This window comes from Netta rufina (assembly GCF_964035555.1).
Source record: "Netta rufina genome assembly, chromosome: 21".
Classification (NCBI taxonomy): Eukaryota; Metazoa; Chordata; class Aves; order Anseriformes; family Anatidae; genus Netta; species Netta rufina.
The window spans coordinates 9560867-9580048 of NC_140145.1; the positions used below are offsets into that span (position 1 = coordinate 9560867).

The 19182-nt window shown below is 46.6% G+C and overlaps 1 protein-coding gene across 6 annotated transcripts in view; it reads right to left on the minus strand.

Annotated features, from left to right (window-relative positions):
* Positions 1-1806: 1806 nt before the first annotated feature.
* BCAS3 (BCAS3 microtubule associated cell migration factor) overlaps positions 1807-19182 on the minus strand; it is a 353753-nt gene continuing 336377 nt past the window's right edge. For 2 of the 6 annotated variants that reach the window (XM_084299390.1, XM_084299389.1), the window contains 2 exons: positions 17758-17823; positions 1807-2783 (listed from right to left, as the gene is read on the minus strand). In XM_084299390.1, the coding sequence (XP_084155516.1) occupies positions 2635-2783; positions 17758-17823 (215 nt within the window). In that variant the 3' untranslated portion in view covers positions 1807-2634. The remainder of the gene's footprint in view (positions 2784-17757; positions 17824-19182) is intronic. The other 4 variants (XM_084299388.1, XM_084299393.1, XM_084299392.1 and 1 more) reach the window with 4 other exon arrangements.

A 19182-nucleotide genomic window follows, 5' to 3' on the forward strand; every position in this document is an offset into this window, starting at 1 on the left:
GGCTGCCTGAGCCTGGTGCATAAGCTGGGGCAGTGTCAGGCCCACACGTGTGTGTCCGGCACTGCAAACACCTTGGGAACGTTGAATCGGAGCCTACAGAGTTATTGTTGCAACACACTTGGCTTTCACTGTCTCACCGAAGAGCTGGAACTCGGTTATTCTGCTGGGTCATCTGTGAAAGTATCAAATTAAAGTTAAATTAGCCACCTCATTGCAGTGCTCTGCCTTTTTTTTTTTTTTTTTTTTCCTTTTTTATTTTTTCCCTTAAGCTCAAGGATTTCTTAACAATTTGGCTACAGGGCTATCGACAGCGGGGAATTTAGGACATTCTTTTCAATGAACCAGACTGAAAATATTTTGGTACAGCCCCAGTTTGTAGGGTTCCCCCCCCCCCTCCCCTTTAAACAAAACATCCTGATTCAAAGGAGCTTCTTGCAGACTGGGAATTTCCACATGGCCGTATTGCAGCACTTATAAAAAGTGATTTAATGCCTGCCAACAACAAATACATTTCCAATGACACCACTCCGCATTATGCGCTATCCTACTTTGTGTGTTCACAAAGAACCCGCGACCAAGCTGTTCGAGGCAGCAGCGAGAGGAAGAACAGCAGTCGCCTGCCTTCAGAAGATCTCCGTCCCTTACGGCTGCTCTTTGGAAAGGCTGAAAGGAAACAAGAATCACGGTGACAACACAATCCCTTCTGTATGTGTTAATCTGGATTTTGTTTGAACTTTTGGAGCTGACCTTGGCTTGAACTGTGTTAAAAACCCTAACTGGTGTGGACTGACTTGACCCTGTGGTTCCATTTGTTCACAATGCCAGCCCTACCCTAACGCACTTACTTCAATCCATTATTTTACAGACATAAAAGAAACATAGCATTACAGCGGAGCCTGCAAGCACAGATATAGCCAGTGGGCTGGAGCTGCAAGTTCTTATGGGCAAACTCTCCTCTGATTTCATCCCAAGGAAGTTTTTTTGCTTGAGAAAGGCCTGACTGAAAACCAAGCAAGAAACTGAAATTATTGCTGCAGACTCTCAGTTTTTATTAGTGGTTTGCAAGCCTGAAGAGAGAGAGAGAAAAAAAAGCTTCTGAGATCTGAGGCATGGCATTACACTTAAAAAAATAAAAAGAAATCTAGCCCAAGACTGAATTTGATATTTGGTGTTTGGGGACGGAGTAGGAAGAGGGTGGTCAGTCCTGCACCAGTCGGTGTGGCTGGTGTAAGCTTCAAGAGTGCAAAAAGATTTGTGGGTTTAGATAGTTTCCTCTCATTTCCATGACTCAAACGGCTTCTATTAAAAACAAGCAGTGGGAAGGAAATTTCATAAGCTGACAGTCCCACCTCACTTTCTGCTTCCCAACACAAGTTGGCTGAGATGTAGAAATTCATGTGGTTACTATGTGCGAGCCCGTCACTGCCTCAGTGAGAGCTGCACGGCTCCGGCGGTGCACGCTCAGCGCGGTGTTACGGGTTCAGGATGCTGTAGGGTTCTCAAAAGCCTCTCACACGTGATCCTGCAGTACCCTAAATGTAGGTGCACGTCTCCAGCGCCTCGTCCTCGGCTTATGGGAAGCAGGACGAAGGGGCAGTGTAACAGGCACAGGTCGGACACCTACATACACACGTGGGTGCTGATTTCCAGAGGTGCAAGGAACACCATTTAAATCTTTCACTGTAAAAAAATGTTTACATTTGAAAAGTTCTTACACCCAGGGATGCAAAACCAAGCTAGACTGGCTGAGTAACATCCACCGATGGCTTTAATTAAATCTCTCGGTTAGTAAATATGCACATAGTGTCTGGTCCAGGAAGATCTACGAAACACAGGGGCAGCCCAGTAATACTCCATGAACACTGACATTTAAGTAGTTTCTTGTTTAACTTAGATTTATTCAATGACACATGCATTTCTGGACAGATATCTGAGTTCCAGCGAACAACTTTTATAACCAAGTATGAGAAATCGGTGACTGCAGTTAGTCAATTAAGTACGTTTCTAAAATACATGACTAGAGTAAAACTGGAGCAATAGAGAGAATTCTTCCGAAGAACAAAAAGTAACATTTCCATTTGTAATACTCCTGGCATTGATGAATCTAGAGGGGAAGGAGGGCAGCAAGGAGACGCAACAAGGAAGGAATAACATGATCAACCCTGTCCACAGAAAGTCCTTGAATCTCCACTCTCTCCAGTTCATTCGTTAATGCTCGGCACTTTTGCAGGCGGCTGGAGCTCCTGGCTGGCGCTTGCACCACACGTTACCGAGATTCCCTTTGTCTCTGAGCACAAAAAAGCAGAGAACGGTTGTGAAACCATATGCTTGACCGAAAGTGGCTTAGAAAGATTTCTTCTCAACCAATCTCTTCCTGAACACAGCGAAAAAAAAGAAGCCGCAGAGCTATCGGGATTGAAGACAGAGTCTCTTCATATTGCACAGGAAAACAAAGTCAAGATTTTGTGAGTACGTTCCAGGAAGGTTTACGCGGAAGAGTCGTCAATATTTATCAGGGTAACGAGAACCATCCAGCACGGCAGCTAACTGGCGGGTGACAGACACATCAAGATTGTTTAGGCAGAGAGACAGCTTGTTACCCCGTCTTGATCTCCCCTTGTATGTTTGACTAATTTACGGGAATCCTGTGGGGAAAAGGCTGAGAGGCTGGTTTTCGTTAGTCGGGAGGGGTGATCTGTAACCATCAAAATTGCGTGGAATACTTCCGCTGGTGGAACCGGAGCTGTTACTGAGCGTCTCTATGCTTCCCTCTCGCTGAAGCTCTGAAATGGGAAGAGAGAAGAGGCCCTGGTTAGTGTTTCAGATAAAAGAACCCAGAGTGCCATTAGACGGCCGCTTTATTGACAAATCTGTTTATTGTATCCCTGCTCTAGCGCTGCATTTGCTTGTCATCCATCTTTTCTGGGGCGATTTGACGAATTGCTCCAGAGGCATCCCAGCTCCTGGTCCCACATCTCTGCTGGGTTTGTATTTCAGCCCAGCAGCAGAGGGCTGGAGGCGTTCAGCGCTGCCCGGCACGGCAAGCCCTTCACTGGGGGTGAGGCCAATGACTGGGGACTTGCCAGGTGTTCAGGACTGGGGATGCTCATGGCTGAACTGAGCAGGGTGCAAAGGGTACGGAGGCAGATGAGGGAACATCCTTCCTCCACAGCAGTGCTGCTGGGATGGAGGAAGGGTCAGCAGCAGCACCAGTTACTGGCGGTGTGTACCAGCAGTGAGTAACCACTGCAGATCGCAGCAGGGACTTTCTACAACCCCTTATGCTGCATAAGCAGACATAAATATCTCTGCTTTTTTTAAGGCAAAAATATCCCCTTTACTATGTGCCTGGGCCGTGGCCCAGAGTAAAGGAGAACGCCTCATTGTGGCTCTCCCTTTCGAACCATCTCCTCCCCTCGCTGACCTCCCAAAGCCTTTCTTGCTCCCTAATCTCGAGGCACGAGGATTTTTGTGTGTGTAGAGCATCGTCTGGACTCGTGGCCTCTCTGTGAGCCACTTGAACCCAACAGTTGAGTCAGTGGCAGCGTGCAGCAGCGCCGCTGGGCAGCGTCACCCTGCCCAGCACTCAGCGGCGGCATGCAGCGGTGAGATTAGGCAGAGCCGCGGGGACACGACAGGAATCCTCTCCTGGACATGCGGTGACAGCCTACAAGAAATATTCCCTCGACTTGTGATGTGCGGCCCTAAGTGCAACTTCCCAGCCCTGTGCAGCCTGCACTCAGGGAAGGGACACGGGGCGAGCAGTTTGGACAAATTCCTCCACAGACATTTGCTGCAATGGGACCCCAAGACAAGGATGTATCCATGCATGGCAAAAGCAGAAAGCCAGTTCTTCACCAAACCAATACGCATCCCTTTCCAGTGTCCTCGCAGTGCACACAACTCCTGCGTGCCACCCGGGCACAGGAGGGTACTGGCCACATGAGCTCACACCTCGATGAACGAGGGCTGGGAGATGCAATCCCCGATCGCAGAGGTAACTTGCTGAGGAGATAATCTGCCCAGGATCCATAAAAACAAATCTGCAGGAAATCGGTCACCCTATAAGCAGCACTGATAATGACCTCAGCTGGATTAATCATCATTTCTTGCCAGTATTCGGTTAAGGAATGTACGTGCATAAACCTCTTCATTTTCCTCACATCCTCACTCTCCCATGAGTTCAGGAAGTAAAAACAGTAATTTAAATCAGAAATGAGTGGCGTATCCCACACTAATACTGCGCTTATCCTGTCTGATTTGGTGCTTTTATCTCCCCTGCACACAGCTGGCTTTGGTTAAACGTCTCACGTCAGAGCCTGCGCTCGCCGGGCAGCCATCAGCAGCGCGCCGGAGCATGCTCCGGCCCCGATCAGACACCATCAGGGCTGCGGAGCTCCTCCTGAGGTTCCTCTGCTCCCCCACCCCGGCCCTTTTTAAGCTATAATCGATTTTCAGGCACATGTTGTGTTTCCAGTAACCGTAACAAAAGGTGGAAGGGGGGAAAAGTGCGAGGGCACGTTCCTGTGCTCCGTCCCGTCCCAAAGCCTTCCCGCCCGGCCATGGGATGTGTTTGGGGGGATTCAGCCTGGCAGTGCTGATTTTGAGGGGCTGCGACATTTCTGTAGCCAGCAGCACTCGTCACCTCTGCGGGGGACTGCCAGGGGGTGGCACTGCAGAGGCTGATGCCAGGCAGGGAAAAAGCACAGACAAAAAGTGTGGGAGGCACAGCGATGGGTGCAGGGCCTTGTTGTGGAGGCCGTGGGCTCTGCTTGCCACTATCAGGCATTAAAACCTTTTAATTAGGAATGGGAAGAGGCAAAAGAGAGGTTAAAGCAGATGCAGAGGCTCAGAAGGAGCTGGAGGAGAAGTTTTCCAGAGCCTGCTTTGTTTGGAGAGGGCCAGGTAAAAAATGGGGGAGTTCCCGTGCCCAAACTGCCATCCCGACACCACGACAGCCAGCACACTGCCCTGGGCAAACGAGTCTGAGGGTTCCCAAACTGCTCTGTGCTGCGTCCGGGCTCACTCTGGAACCAATTAGGCGGCCAGGCAGAAGAGCTGTGTATTTCGATACCTAAGGAGCCGCTGTAAAACTCCTGACACTGCTGCGCGGGGGAAATTGGGCTCTCGCACACGGCCGGGTCACGCCGCGGCACCTGGGCCACGTGAGACGTGCAATTAGACATGACATGGTCACCAGGGACGTCCTGCCCTGCAAACATGACCCCCTGTGCACCTTCCTGCATTCCCCCAAATTAGCCCATTTTTTCCAGCTGTTTCATTAATAAAAAATACCCTTAAAAAAAAAAAAAAAAAGCCCAGTGCAAAGCATGATCCTGCCCTCAGACCTGCTGGCAGAGCAGGGCAGGGCAGAGTGAGGTGCACTGGGATGTCGATGCTGTTCCTGCTGGTCCTCCTCACCTGTGAGCAGCCCTGAAGGAGCAGCTGAACCCTGCGGACCGGACATGCATGGCTGGAAGGAGACAAAATAGCTCCCAGAGCCAACAAAGACATGCCACATAAGCCATCGGTCCTACATGTTGTGAAAAGGCTGGCTGAGAAGCAAGGAAAATGAGAACTGGGACCCAGCTGCTGCAGGACATGGGCACTGAGCAGCGGTGGCCGCGTGGCTCTGGGCTCCGCACCGCTCGGGCACAGCGGGGCAAAGCTCCCGGCGGGAGATGCCGCTCACTTTGGCGGAGCTCTGCTGGGGACAGACTTGGCCCCAGCATGTCTGAGGGTTATTGTGTCTGCGTTCCCCCATGCACACACTGTCGAGATGCATTAACTTCCTTAAATGTACCAGTAAAACAACCGCTTCTGATGCACTTTAATGAACTTGTACAGTAGCCAACAAATTGTGCATCATATAAAACCCATTCTGCCTTATAGACTCCCTGGCTATTTTGTAATAACTGCAATTTGCTTCTGCTGAAGCAAGATAACCAGAGTTGAGAAGTCAGGCTTTGCAGAAACCTAAATATTTGATTTGGGGGGGAGTGGGTGGGAGAAGGAAGAAAGGGGCCTCTGGGAGCTATTTATGGGGTCAAAATAACATGAGACCTGCTCTTCTCCTAGCATTTCCACCATCAAGGAAATGAAATACTGTGAGAAGACCAGCACTTGCATTATTTTGGCCCCATAAATGGCTCCCCGAGGCATTCAAAAGCCCGTGAAAAACAAACACAAATACAAATAAATGCTAATACTGGAAACGTAAATACTAAAACCTGCCCCCGTCCCTAGAGGAAACGACTCACAGAGTTCTGACTGACCGAAAAAAAAAAAAGAAAACAGGAAAAAAGATGAAGGAGCAGCAACATCTGCTGAAGCCATGAGGAGCAAGTCACTTGAGGGGAGCCGGCAGCGGCCCTGCCGCGCTTCTGGCGCTAAGAGTCAGGGGCACCGCTGGCATCACCCAGGGTGCCATAAGCACCAGGACTTGCAGGGCACAGGCTCTCTGAAGGCAGCAGCACCTACAGCCCTCCCTGCCGTGCATGTTAGCCCCTCGGCCCCATCAAGACACTGCTGCTGCTCGGGGCAGTGGCACCTAAAGGTGCTGCAGTGCACCTGCTGCCAGGCCGGGCCTACCTGCGCTCTGCCTGCCTGGACACCGCGGCCTGCCTTCAGTGCCTGTTCTGTGGGACAAACTGAAAAGGAATGTTAAAAAAACACACAAACAACAAACTTTTATTTCTGTTAATAATCCTAAACGCCACACTTGTAGCACCAAAGCCACCCTCTGCCTGCCCAGGGCCCAGCGGTGAGGAGGAGCAGTGGCTCGGGGCGCTGAGGGACGCGGCGGGGCAGGCCGAGCATCCCGCCCCGTGGGGGCTGCTGTCTGTCCACTTCCAGAAAGCTCCAGGAACTGTCAAAGGACTTCATCAAATCTAGAAAGGTATAAAGTCCTGCCAAGCTTAAATGTGAAACCATTTTATATGGCACATTAATTCAATGCCTGAAGAAAATCTATATAGCCCTCTTTTGCCCGGAACACTCATAAATTATGCTGCCTTTCTTATTTGTGCTCTCGCTGTAGTGGTCCACTTGAAGCCATGGTATCTCCTTTATGTCTACTCAAAAATCTCCTCTCCAGTGCATTATTTCTTCTAATGGTTTTTCCTTTCTCTGTGTTTGCCCTTCCCTACACCGGGCTGTTAAGTACAGTTTCAAAATATCCTCAAAACTCATTTGCTGGCGGAGCTGACCCTTTCCTCTACCTACCGAGTGCTGCACAAGCCCCGGCACAGCCCGGCGGAGCCACAGCCAGGATAAATGATACAATGACAGCAGCCTGATGTGTCAGGGCAGCGGGGAAGCGGCAGCAACTCTGAATACAAGAATTATTCTTCATCATCTCAAACTGTCACAACACATTACCCTCAAAGCCGCAGCTCGCTGAAGGAGTGACCCTGGACTGAATGGGAGAGTGCTCGGGGAAAGAACTAATTGTAGCCTCTTTTCACACGTCAGTCACTTTTCACAGCACCAAGCCTTTCAAGCTCAACTAATGTCAAGTTCCCTTTTCCTTTCTCTGTGCTGAGTATTTCTGATTTTTAAGGATGGCATTTTTAAAGGAACAAGGTCTCTGGCAAGGGAGGAGGCTGGGCAGGGGAGGGAAGGAAGCGTCAGAGCGAGCACGCATCCCGAAGTCTAGCAGACGCCTCACGACTCGTTAGGAATTACACAATTAACAAGTAGGAATGCAGGAAGCGGGGTAATGGCCAGCAGAGCTCGCATCTCCTTGATTTTGTTGCTGTCATTCACCACAATTGTTCCAGGGAAGTTTTGGGGCTCCACCACAAGCCAGGGGCTGGCTGGCAGCAGCTTCCCCAGCCCCTCTGCCTGGGCGCAGGGTGGACGGGGGGCTGCGCCTCTCCCCAGCCATGTTTCAGAGCAACAGCTCCAAGGCCAAAGGCAGAGCTGTGTTGTACAATCAAAGATAATTTCTGTCCTTCTTTCAGAGAAGACTCCCTGCAGACACACTTCCCAAAATGACAGCCCGCTCCATGCTCCCAGACGAAGGCATGGGCCCTTCACGCCTCCTTCTCTTTAGCCGAGATTGTAAAATACTTTGCAGCAAGGACTATTTTTTTACCCTTATATTTGCACAATGCCTATCACCGGGGACTTGCAGAGCTGACTGGGGCTCCTGAGTGTTACTTATTAACTGTAATGAATAATAATTATGTAGCTTCTGCCATCTGGATTCCCATTCAAAAGGATCCTATATAAAGCGAACACTAAAAGGCAATTTATATTAACACAATGGAAGTCTTGAGGATCTCTTAAACTGTTTGTAATTTACACAACGCTCCCCAGTGAATGGATTAGTTAAACATTTTTATTTTACTGATTGCTACTGAGCGGAGCGGGATGTGCTCCCGCAGCGGAGCTCTCACCGGCCCCAGCCGCGTGGCTCCCGCTCCCCTGCCCACCGGCATGCACTGCCACACGTATGCTCTCCATCTCTCTGTGTTTAGACAACAACCCAAACTCAGCTGGACACTTTTAGCTCTAGGACTGCATGAATGTTAACTACCAACACCAGCAGGCCCCACTCGAGTCAGTGCTGCCTCCTGGGACATGCGTGGCACAGCCTGAGGAAGAGAAAGGCTCAAAAGTTGAAGATGTGTAACTGGACTGGTACATAGAAACACCTCCCCTAATTCCAAGGCTCTAAAATTGCATTGCTGATAGTGCAACTGTAGGTTTTTCTTGGGTATTCGCTTTTTTATGACCCATGATTTTGTGAAGAAGGGCGCTCTGAGGGTAACGCAGCTTGGCAGCCCTCTACAGCTGCGCACGGAGGCGAGGACCCAGATACTGGCTCTGGCCCCAGTCCCACACTGGGATCTGCACCCACCTGCAGACTTGGGTATACTGATAAGCAAAAATCTTTAATATTAAATCATATTGAAATGCAAGCACCAAATACTCATCAAAGCTCTTAATTTTCCTAGCTCCTTTTAATTTGATATGGTTGAAAATAAATTTCTGAGCAAATGTGTTTTTACAGTACTCCTTCCCAAATTTCAAAGTCTTCATCTATTACAGTAATGTTTAAAAAGGAGTAAGATTATCGTGATGTTTACAAGTCCATTAAACCTGCTCTCTGCCCCAAGTCCTGTGCCCAGCTCTCCCAGTGTCGGGGCAGCCAGCAGGGGCAGCTGCAGGGACCAATTCTCTGCAATGTTTCGTGGGGCTGTGACAGATCTGCTCCGAAGATCTGTGTTTTTTTTTTTTCTTTTTTTTTTTTTTTTCTAAGCCCACAGATTTTTAACTCCATTCAAAAGAGGAAATGTAACACTATGGCATTTGAACACTGAAAATCAATCCCCATATTAAAAGCACTTCATCCTGCTGCATCTTTCAAAATGTTGAGACACCACACAAGCACCCACATTAAATTTTCAAAGTAAAGAAGACTTGCAAACACTGCCTGTACAACTCCTCTGAAATCAGAATTCAGTGGCCTATGTAAAATATTAGTTACAGTCAAACTATCTTGCAATAACTCTTGATGCTGAATCCACATAGAATTCGTTAATGTGATGCACTTGGAAATGAAACCTGGCATCTCGGAAAAAAGGTGGCAGGATCTACCAAGGAGATGAGGAGGTACAGAAGTCAGGCTAGAGCCAGGGGATTGAAGACTGAGCCTTCTGAACATCAGAGCCCTTCAGAGACTGCAAATTTCATTTCTAGTGCCTTATTTCAATGCTAAGATGCCAAACGTCTAACACTTACAAAATTGGGAGGACATGTGAACTTACATAAATGACTAGATTTACTTCAAGCATGAAGAGATTGTTGAGATACAGACAAAACATTTTCATGCATGAACTTCGAAAGAATTTTGTCTCCCGAAAAATAAAAAAGCTTGTTTCTCATTTAAAAAAGAGAAACCAAAAAGCTCCACACAAGTTGGTTCCATGCAGCATGAGACCCAAGTCTCTGGCGTCTTGCCAGGCTTGACTCTGAACATTTTATGGAAGGTTAAAAGTGCACTAGATAAAGGACTAGCATTTAGAGAGACAATATTCTTCATGATGGGCACTTTCACAACGACTGCAGTGCTTTTAAAAAATAATCTCAAGTTTCCTAGAGCTGTATATTTTTGCAAAGAGGTTTAGGATGTTTTCCTACATAAATGGCACTTCAGAAGGATGAGTTGCCGATTTCAGGCAGTATGTGAAATTTCAAGAACTGGAACAGTCAAATGGTTACAGAAAACAGATTTCTGTAGCCTATACACATCATGTAAACCTACAACTCCTTATGCATGATTTCCAGTAGAGTTTTAAAAATGAATATGCAGATATGGTTGTTTTTGTTAAAGGCATTCTCTCCTACTTCATCTTGAAAGTTTTACTACGTTGCTAGTACAAATCCTATAATGTACCTTAAATGTAATGCATGCTTTCCTGTGCAAGGCAGTGTGTATACAAATTTTTAATGTATTCAGGCAGAATTATCTTGTCTCTTCAGTTACGCAAGCAGCACATCTGTGTATATCAGACCAAAAGCATTTGCAGAGAAAACACTGTATTAAAATTCCTGGGTTTGGGCTCTCATTCTCAGGGTTACAGGAGTGCCTCATATTGCTCAACAGTGACCCCTCTGTCAGCCTCTGACTCCATAAAGAACAGAAATTAAATGCAATCTGTGTGTTCACGACACCTACCAGCTCCATAACATGTGCTCCACTTTGTGTCCTACACTGCCCAGAGGCTTCGGGTCTTGCTCAGAAGTTCTGGAGGAGTTATCCCTATTCCTGAAACCACCACATGTCTACCCAAAGCAGGTCTAGACCCAAAATGTGGGCCTTGGCATGCTCTTTCCCATCGGTTCCAACAGACCCGGAGCCACCCGAGACCTTGGGGAGGGGGGTCCTGGCCCAAAGGCTGCCGCAGTGGAGCCACCACATATGGGGAGTGCTGCCGGCAGCCTCCTCCTCTCTTGCACCCAACCCAAAAATTGTAGCAAAAAAGCTGGGTATGGAAAAGCTGCCTGAAAAACCAAACAAATGTGGTGGTGACCTCACGGTCTGGGCAGCGTTTCACTGATATGCCGAACGGGGGATCTGAGGCATGCCGAAACCTCAGAACTGCAGCAAGTTCCTTTCATGTCTAAGACCTATTTTTTCCTCTCTTGTGATGTTGCCTTGGTTATTGGACCTCCTTAAAAATCCCGGTTTAGGAAGACAAGACGACCCGGGAGGAGGACAACTTCTGAGCCGAGTGGGCCTATGTGTGCATCTTGCATGTGTGTGTGGAGGATTGTGTGCTTCTGACAAAAATGTATTGCTGAGTTCATTTTGAAAGTATAATATTACAAAGCAAAGTAATTCTGGCACAACTTCTAGTACTTCTGACACAAAGTGGCCTCTCTGGCCAGCGAGGAAAGCTACTGAGAGGCTCTGAGCTGTCTTCCTGGTGCAGATTGATGCTGAGGAGGAAGCTAGAATGGACTGGAATTTGGGTTCAATTCAAAGGAAAAGTTGAAAGTTTGGGGGGAGCAGATGCTCAGCTGGTCCAAATCAGAAATTTTTCGCTGAAGTGCACGCAGCCACACAAAATGAAGTCACCCGGGTTCAGCCCTGTCTGCTCATCTAAATGCTTCAAGGCTCTTGAATCTGAAGAGCTCAGGTGGAAATCTATCGAGCAGAGGTTTCCTCCTTTCATCTCCGCCAAGCTAGTTTTAGTGTCTTTGAGAAACTCCAAACACACCCCACTAATTCCAGTTCCAAACTGAACTTATTTGGCCTATTTAGTCAGTTATTTCAAAGATGATGTTGACATCGCTGCTTCGAGCAGACCCATTTTCTAAACACAGACCTGATTTTCTGAAGCACTCAGAGCTTGCCACAGTTCTCTTGCAATCAAGTCTGTACCTGGACTGGTGTTAACCGGGCCTGCAGAAACAATGGGCAACCTTGGGGGCTCGCTCACTTGCAGGACTGCTTGAGGCTCTGAATACGCTCTGCCGTATCTATATAGCTCCAAATTCTGATGTTAGACATAAATATGAAAGAGCCTTGATAAAAGTGACATCTGAAGCTTAATTTGGCCTTTTGTTGAGGGAGTTGTTTGGCACAGCCGTTTGCATTCATTCCCATGGAACCAGAAGGCAGTTGAAAGAAGTAACTGGGACTTTTTCCCTTTTAAAAATTTGTATTTTAAAAACTGTTCCAAGTATGGATTCTAAGTCGCTTTGCCTTTTTAGTCACACTGTTACAAGCACTGTCAAATGCGTGAATGAGCTGCAGCCTACGGATGAGCACGTAGCAGAGGATAACTCTTGTGTGAAATCTCAAAGACCTAATGGCAAACCAAGGCATTCCTCTAGCCACATCCCACATGAAAGGCAATTTAAATCATCTCAAGCTGTTCAGATTCTGCCTTGTACTTGGGCATCTGGCGGAAAAGTTAATACCACTACCTGCTCTTCATGTTGTGTTCCTTCGCATAGTTTTCACTCGTTTCGTGAACGTGGTGACCAGCCACGTTTCCAAAATGTGAACTAAACAAGTGACAATATAGGCAAAATATAATTCAAATATATATTTTTTGAAGGTGCTGATAAAACCAACCCTGAATGAAAGCAAAAAAGCACCATTTCAGGTTAGGGACCTGTCCCCGTACAGCACATCTATCCACTGTTGCCTCCATGGCTGCAGATAAAGGGAGGAAGGCTGCCAGGTTAATTGTGATTACTGCTGCCAAACCTCATTTCCACTGACAGCCTGGCCTCAGGGAGGGAGCACCCAGTGGGAGTAGCTGCTCAGCGAGGCAGGAGATACCCCCCATGGGAAAGCCGTGCCCTGGCTTAGGAGAAAGTCAGAAGAGTCTCAGGGAGGGGAGCTGCAAGCATCTCACAGCACATTGCATGGGACTGCTTCTGGTCCCCCAGCGTGGGGCTATCTGCATCTGGTTGGGAAAACAACACTGTTCCCATCCTGCTCACCTGGATCAGGGTGTTCCCATTCCTGGCCACCCGTGCTCCTCACTCTGCACTGTGCCAGCGAGCCCAAGCAGAGGGCCTGGGGCTGGTCCTGGCTGCTGCCTCTGCCAGCACCTTCCTGCCCACGGCCTTCCCAGAAAAACATCGTTGGAAACAGTCGGAGAAGTGATACTGACCCTTTGTCTTTCACAACACCATCAGCTTTTGATGTAAACACAGAGTTCATGTGTTGGGTAGATACTAAGAAAGTCACTGACCAAGGAAATAACAAATAAATACAAAAAAAAAAAAAGTAAAAAAAGCATGGTATTTTAGCTGCGGGGATGCTCTTGGAAAATGGGATAAAATGTCTCTCACGGAAAAAGGCAGTAAACAGTTTACATCCCGGAAACAGCCGCTCTGCAGAGTGGGTGGCTTTGTGGTGCTCTGGGCTGTGGTTGCCACCAGCCAGTGTTAGGCACTTACCGGTCCGGGATTTCTTCACAACAGCAAATGGTTGCTTGAGACGTTCATCCACTTACCACCTATTCCTGTCTGCATGGAAAACTAATTCCTTCATCGCTGGGATGCGGGACAGACCACATTCAAAGCTGCTCCCTGCCCATGACGGGAAATGCCTGGGAGAAATCTCAGAGACTCTTGCTAACGTCTGAGAAACATGAAGCGAAGACTAAAAGCCAGCTAGCTACAAAAGCACAACCACCTTGCCTGAAGTGGCAGGAATGAAACACAAAATATAAACAGCAGAAGTGGGGAAAAAGCTATTTACATTTTTTAGAAGTTTCAATCTTTTTCTAAAGTAGCTCACGCATTACCAGGGATGCAATTACCAATGATGTAATTCAAGAGGGCACCAGCAGAAACACAGAAAAACAGCCAGTCTATTATCTTTTTGTCTTTACTTTACCTCAACATCTTCTTTGTGAAAGAACACCTAACTTTTTATACAGCACCATTTTTTTCCCAAACCAATGTGCTTTTGGAGGGTTCTTTCTAAAATCACTCGCATGAAACTCTGCAGGAGTCCTAAACATATTCCACTTCTGCTGGGTTGTAGCATTGATGTTTTCTCCATTTGCAAAATGCTTCCAACCGATTTGCAATTTTTCTTGCTATTAGTGTTTTTTGTGTGTGTGTCAGACATAAAATATTTAGTAATAACAAACAGAGTAGGATGAAAACTGCCGCAGCTTGAGAAGTGAGCTCAGGATATGATTCCTCCTCACCGGATGCCTGGAAGATGTCACTGAAATTCTCTCTCAGTGCAACCCGTGTGGAGCCAATATGAACTCCCAGCAAAGTGCTTAAAAACCCATTATTTATAATAACTGTTAAATGATGAGACATTGTTTACCCAGATCGCAAGATAAATTCTCACTTACAGAATGCTTGCCTGACCGTCCTGAACGTCATCTGGTTTTTATTTAAATGCAAAATGTAATTAGGCTCCCAATAACACAGCAGAAGAATTCAATAAGATAGGGCTTTTCACTTACAGTTTAATATTAACATTTTCCCATAAATGTTAATGAATAAAAGTCTACTGTTTTATATATTATCCATGGTGGGGAGACAGCAGGCTAGGAATGAAAGGAAAGATAATATTTCCATACCACAAATTACAATACCTACCTCAAGGAGAGCTAAGCACTCCCAGCACTGCCATGGACTGGCCCCAGCACTGCCTGCCCCTGGGTGTCCAGTCACCAACCCTGGCCCCACGAGATGTGCCCTGGAAAGAGGCAGCACTGGTACTAGAGGTGCTTCCCCAGCAAAAATACCCCCACAGTATTTTTTTTTTCACCTTTTCCTTGCTGCCTTTTCCCTGCTTTACGCATTCTGTCTGCCCATCTCCACTAGACAAGCATCAGATAGCCAACAACGTAGCTGTTAAGCAAGGATACGGCCCCAAGCCCTGATATCCTTAGACTCCAACGTGGATTGCAAGGCCAGATTATCAGAAAAATCAGTTTACCGTTTGTCTGATACTCTGTTAGAGAAATGCATGGGGGTGACAAGAGGCGATGGCAGGACTGCAGTATGATGATAGGAAATGATAAGGCATCCAAACGGATGGAAGCAGGCCCTCGAAGTTGCGGAGGTGGCACTTCAGGGGCCCATCGAAGGACTTCTGCCTCCTGAAGCCAAACACGAGGAGCAGATCCAGGGCCTCTGCTGCTGAGAGGACTAAAAGCTGCAGGGCCGAAGAGCTGGCTCAGGCTGGAACATTTTAATTGCTTCAGCTTTTGACCTGCCATTTATTGATGGGAATTTTGCTGTGTTAATGTGTGTTTTGCTGTTTGGTGACTCATACTTCATTGTATCTCTCTAATAAGAAGTGTTCATTTAACAGCTCAACTACTTAACAATTTATTGCATAAATGGGTTTCCATTCTCCAGCCTCCTCTCCTGTCTCCCCTGATGAGGGCAATGCATAGTTTATGAGAGCTTTGCAATGACTTTGGCCATCTTCCCTTCAAAATCAAGGGAACAGGAGATGCCCTCGGCATCAGCACGATGTTAATGCTCCACACTGGCAGGAAGGGGAGTCGGCAGATTGGCCGCGTGTCGTTTTAAGATAACAAAAGGCTCAAACCTTCGAAGAGTTAATGCCAGACGCGTGGCAGACCTGCACTATATAGCAACAGAAAGGGGAGCAGAGTCAGACTAACCATCCCGGACAGCGGGACCTCGGGTTGGGGTCTGGCAGTCCGTCTGGCGCACACCTCCCAGCGCGCAGTGTGCCCCGCATCGCGACCCCATCTGTGGCTCATATGCAATGTGAGGTCACAGGAGTAGCACGTACAGTGACTTCAGGTCTCTTTGGCATCCCCAGCACTCAGATGACAAAACTGAAGCAGACATTGAGGGGCACAAAGGCAGCAGCTGAGCTGAGCAGAGACATGCACCTTCCCCTGGCTAGGCTTTAGGACCAAGCACCAGCCAGTGCTGCACACAACTAAAATAATTCCCGTAAAAATCAGTGAAATACCCCAGCCTCGATCTGAGAGGTTCTCTGGGGCTGCTGGGTTTGGGAGGACAGAGAGGAACTGCCTCATCTTTATTCTGCCATCACGCCAGCAGCTGCAACAAGTTTGGGCTCACAAAACAGCTGTAAAAATACCAGTCCTGTTTCAAATGATGGGAGACGAGGGCTCTTACTAAGAAATACACGCTTGCCGTAAGTTGTATGCTACATAAAAATACCATGTGAAGACTCCAAAAGGAATAACAAGGTAATTATAGAAATTAGAGATGGAAAAATCCTATACGGCTGTTTCGCCGCCTGCACCCTGCTCAGTGCAGGATTACTCAGTGTGGGACATGCTTCAGAACTCTGGCTTTTAAAGGGAACATTTAATAAACATTGAGAAATGTTTCTAAATATTTAGAAAACTCAAACCAACAGACTTCCACGCCAAGCTGTACAAACAGAAAATCAATTTAGAAAACTGTTAAAAATCAACAGCTTTTGCATGCACCAAAATACATTTCTCTGAATAGCAAGCATCACCTCATGTGCGTGATATTGCAAACAGTGCTGTTAGGATGCTGAGCCCTTTGCAGAATCAGGCCTAAATGAATACCTACCGTGGCTTTCCTCTTGTTCCTGTTGAAATCAATAGCAGAAGCCTCTGTGATGCAAAAAGCCTAATGCTTTACAAGGTACTCAGCAAAACAATCAAATGTGAGCAAAACCAAGCTAGACAGAAAGGAGCTTCACATTTTCCTGTGAAATGCTGGAGTATTGCAGTAGGAAAATTAATTTGCTTAATCATTAGGAAGAAAAACCACAAACCAAACCAAAACCCAACATAATAACAAATCTCTAAGGAGAGGGGGAATTGTTTCTCTGTTAACTACTTGGAGACAAAGCACTGGAAGAAAAATGTCCAGTTCCAATAATGTCATAACCTGATTATAGCCTGCACAGAAGAGCTAAAACACTTGCAGAACAATGAGTAAGAAATTAAGTTTTAAATTGAGTGCTGGCCCTATCTTGTGTCGCTTCTTTATATTCTAGTAGAAAGGACACTGCTGAGCTCATTTCATATACAGCAGCCTGAGATGCCTGGATGCAGACATCATTTACTCATCTCATATATGTTTCTCCCCATTTCTTTCTCCAGGAGGAATGACAAATCTAGAAATGTGACTGCACTTTGTTTTATTATGATATTGATTTTTCTGCAAAGGGAAAGTGCATTTATCCCCCAGGTCTGTGTGCTGGCAAGAAAGGGTTAACAAAATGTTTATCACAAAGCTGGCTTCAGAGTTGAAAGTAATGTGATCAGTAATGAATTTTGTGTTACATTAGGTTGTATAAATGGACAGACAAGCGCAGACAACAAGTGGCCAGGAGTCGGGGCTAATCTAATGATGTAAAAATAGAGACAGCACCAATTATACTTGGGGCCAGCTCAGAGCTCCTGCAGGGACTGCAAATGAATAGGTACAAATCAAATTACTGACTAATAGACGCACTACAAGAGAGGGCAGTCAATGCTAAATACATTAGGGCCTTGTGACCTCTCTGCTCTGAACAGCAGAATCCTAAATTTGACTTAAAAAAAATATCAAAGAAACTCTTGTTCATTTAAGGGGAGAAATAGAACAATGTTATTTGTGAAATGATTTGAAACACTTAGATATTTTTTGTGTTTTGTTCCTCTACCACCATGTTATGTGTGTAACCCTTTGAAAACTGACAGAGGGTTTGCTTTTAAAACAAGGAGAAACACTCTTTGTGCAAAAGTTAAGACCTGAGAACAATACAGTTATGTTACATACCAAAACATTTCAAAGCCATGTGCCTCTTTGTGGTGATGTTTTTTACTGCTACTTCACCGGCTGTTTCTGCATCAAAAATAAAATATTTCTTAAAAAGTGTCTTGATTTAATAAGAAGAAAGAGAAAAGGAATCTCCCCACACCACAATTGATAGTAAGTAAATGCAGTTGACCAACTTGTTATCAAATGGTAGAAAGTCAGAATTGTCTCTTAGTATCAGTACACCCTTTAGAAACATAAGCAGGCTTTTTCTATGAACCGCAGTGATCCTAAATTCACACCACAGACATTTGTGGTATCAGCATTCATTCCCCCTCCCCCTTAAACAACGTCTGACCTAGAAGAAATTCCACTGAAAGCCCCAGCTGGTTGTTGGGCTCTGAGGGAATGACCCGCTCAGCATGGGTGTTTGCCCCAGCCCAGGCTGAGAAGTGGAGAACAGTCCAGGTCTGGAGACCTGACAAACAGTTTGGGAGCTAAAATGCACTTGGTGGGCCTGGCAGGCTGCGGGATGGGGCTGCTCTGTCTTGGACAGGGCTGGAGAGAAAGAGAAGCCCAGGCTGAAGTGCTCAGTGCCCTCAGCAGGATCTTGCACGTGAGAAATGAGTCATGTAACCACGTTGAAATGTGTGCAATGGGAACGCTGCTCTTCTTCCCCAGCACTTCAAAAATGGCATCTCCCAAAGAGCCCTGAATTTTCTTTTTTTTTTTAAGAGTATCATCCAAATAAACCTTTTGTAGGAAGAACATTGAGCTCTTAGACTTAATTGAGGGGGTAATTTAATCTCTGACCCTGGCATGAATATTCTGAAAGTTCAAAGGCTGCTTTTAGCATCAATGTTATTTGATATGCCAGTGTGTTTGCTGCCCGAGCTGATTTTGCATTGAACCTATGCAGAAATCTCTTTGCAGAAATGCTCTTCAGAGGGAAGACCAATTGATCTGTGTTCTTGTATTCCTAGACCCCATGACCAAGTTAGGATTAAGACCAATTGAGGAAAAAGAGGGGAAAAAACCTTAGAAAATTTAAAACGAACAGAATGGAAAAGGAGAAAGGAAGGAAGGAGAGGTACCAATCGAAGCTCTGAGTCTATACAGGGCTAATCCTATTCCAGAAGCTAAATGCTCAGGTACATTTATGTCCAGGTGGCTGCTCATCTCTCAACACAGTTTGGGATCACTGATGTTTTCTCTTTTGGACAAAAATCAGGAAGGGTTTTTCTTGCGCAGGACCAGCAGGCCCCTGCTCCTTCTCCCTCCCATCCAACCTGAGGCAGGCATGCAGGAGAGCGTGTGACTTCACTGCTCATCGTGAACTTCACGTTTAGACCCAAACCACAAATTTCACATAAATATTTCAAAATCTTCCCCTTGCTAAGCTCAGAGGTGTCAAGACCCGCGTGAGGCTCAGGCCGTGGTAACCAT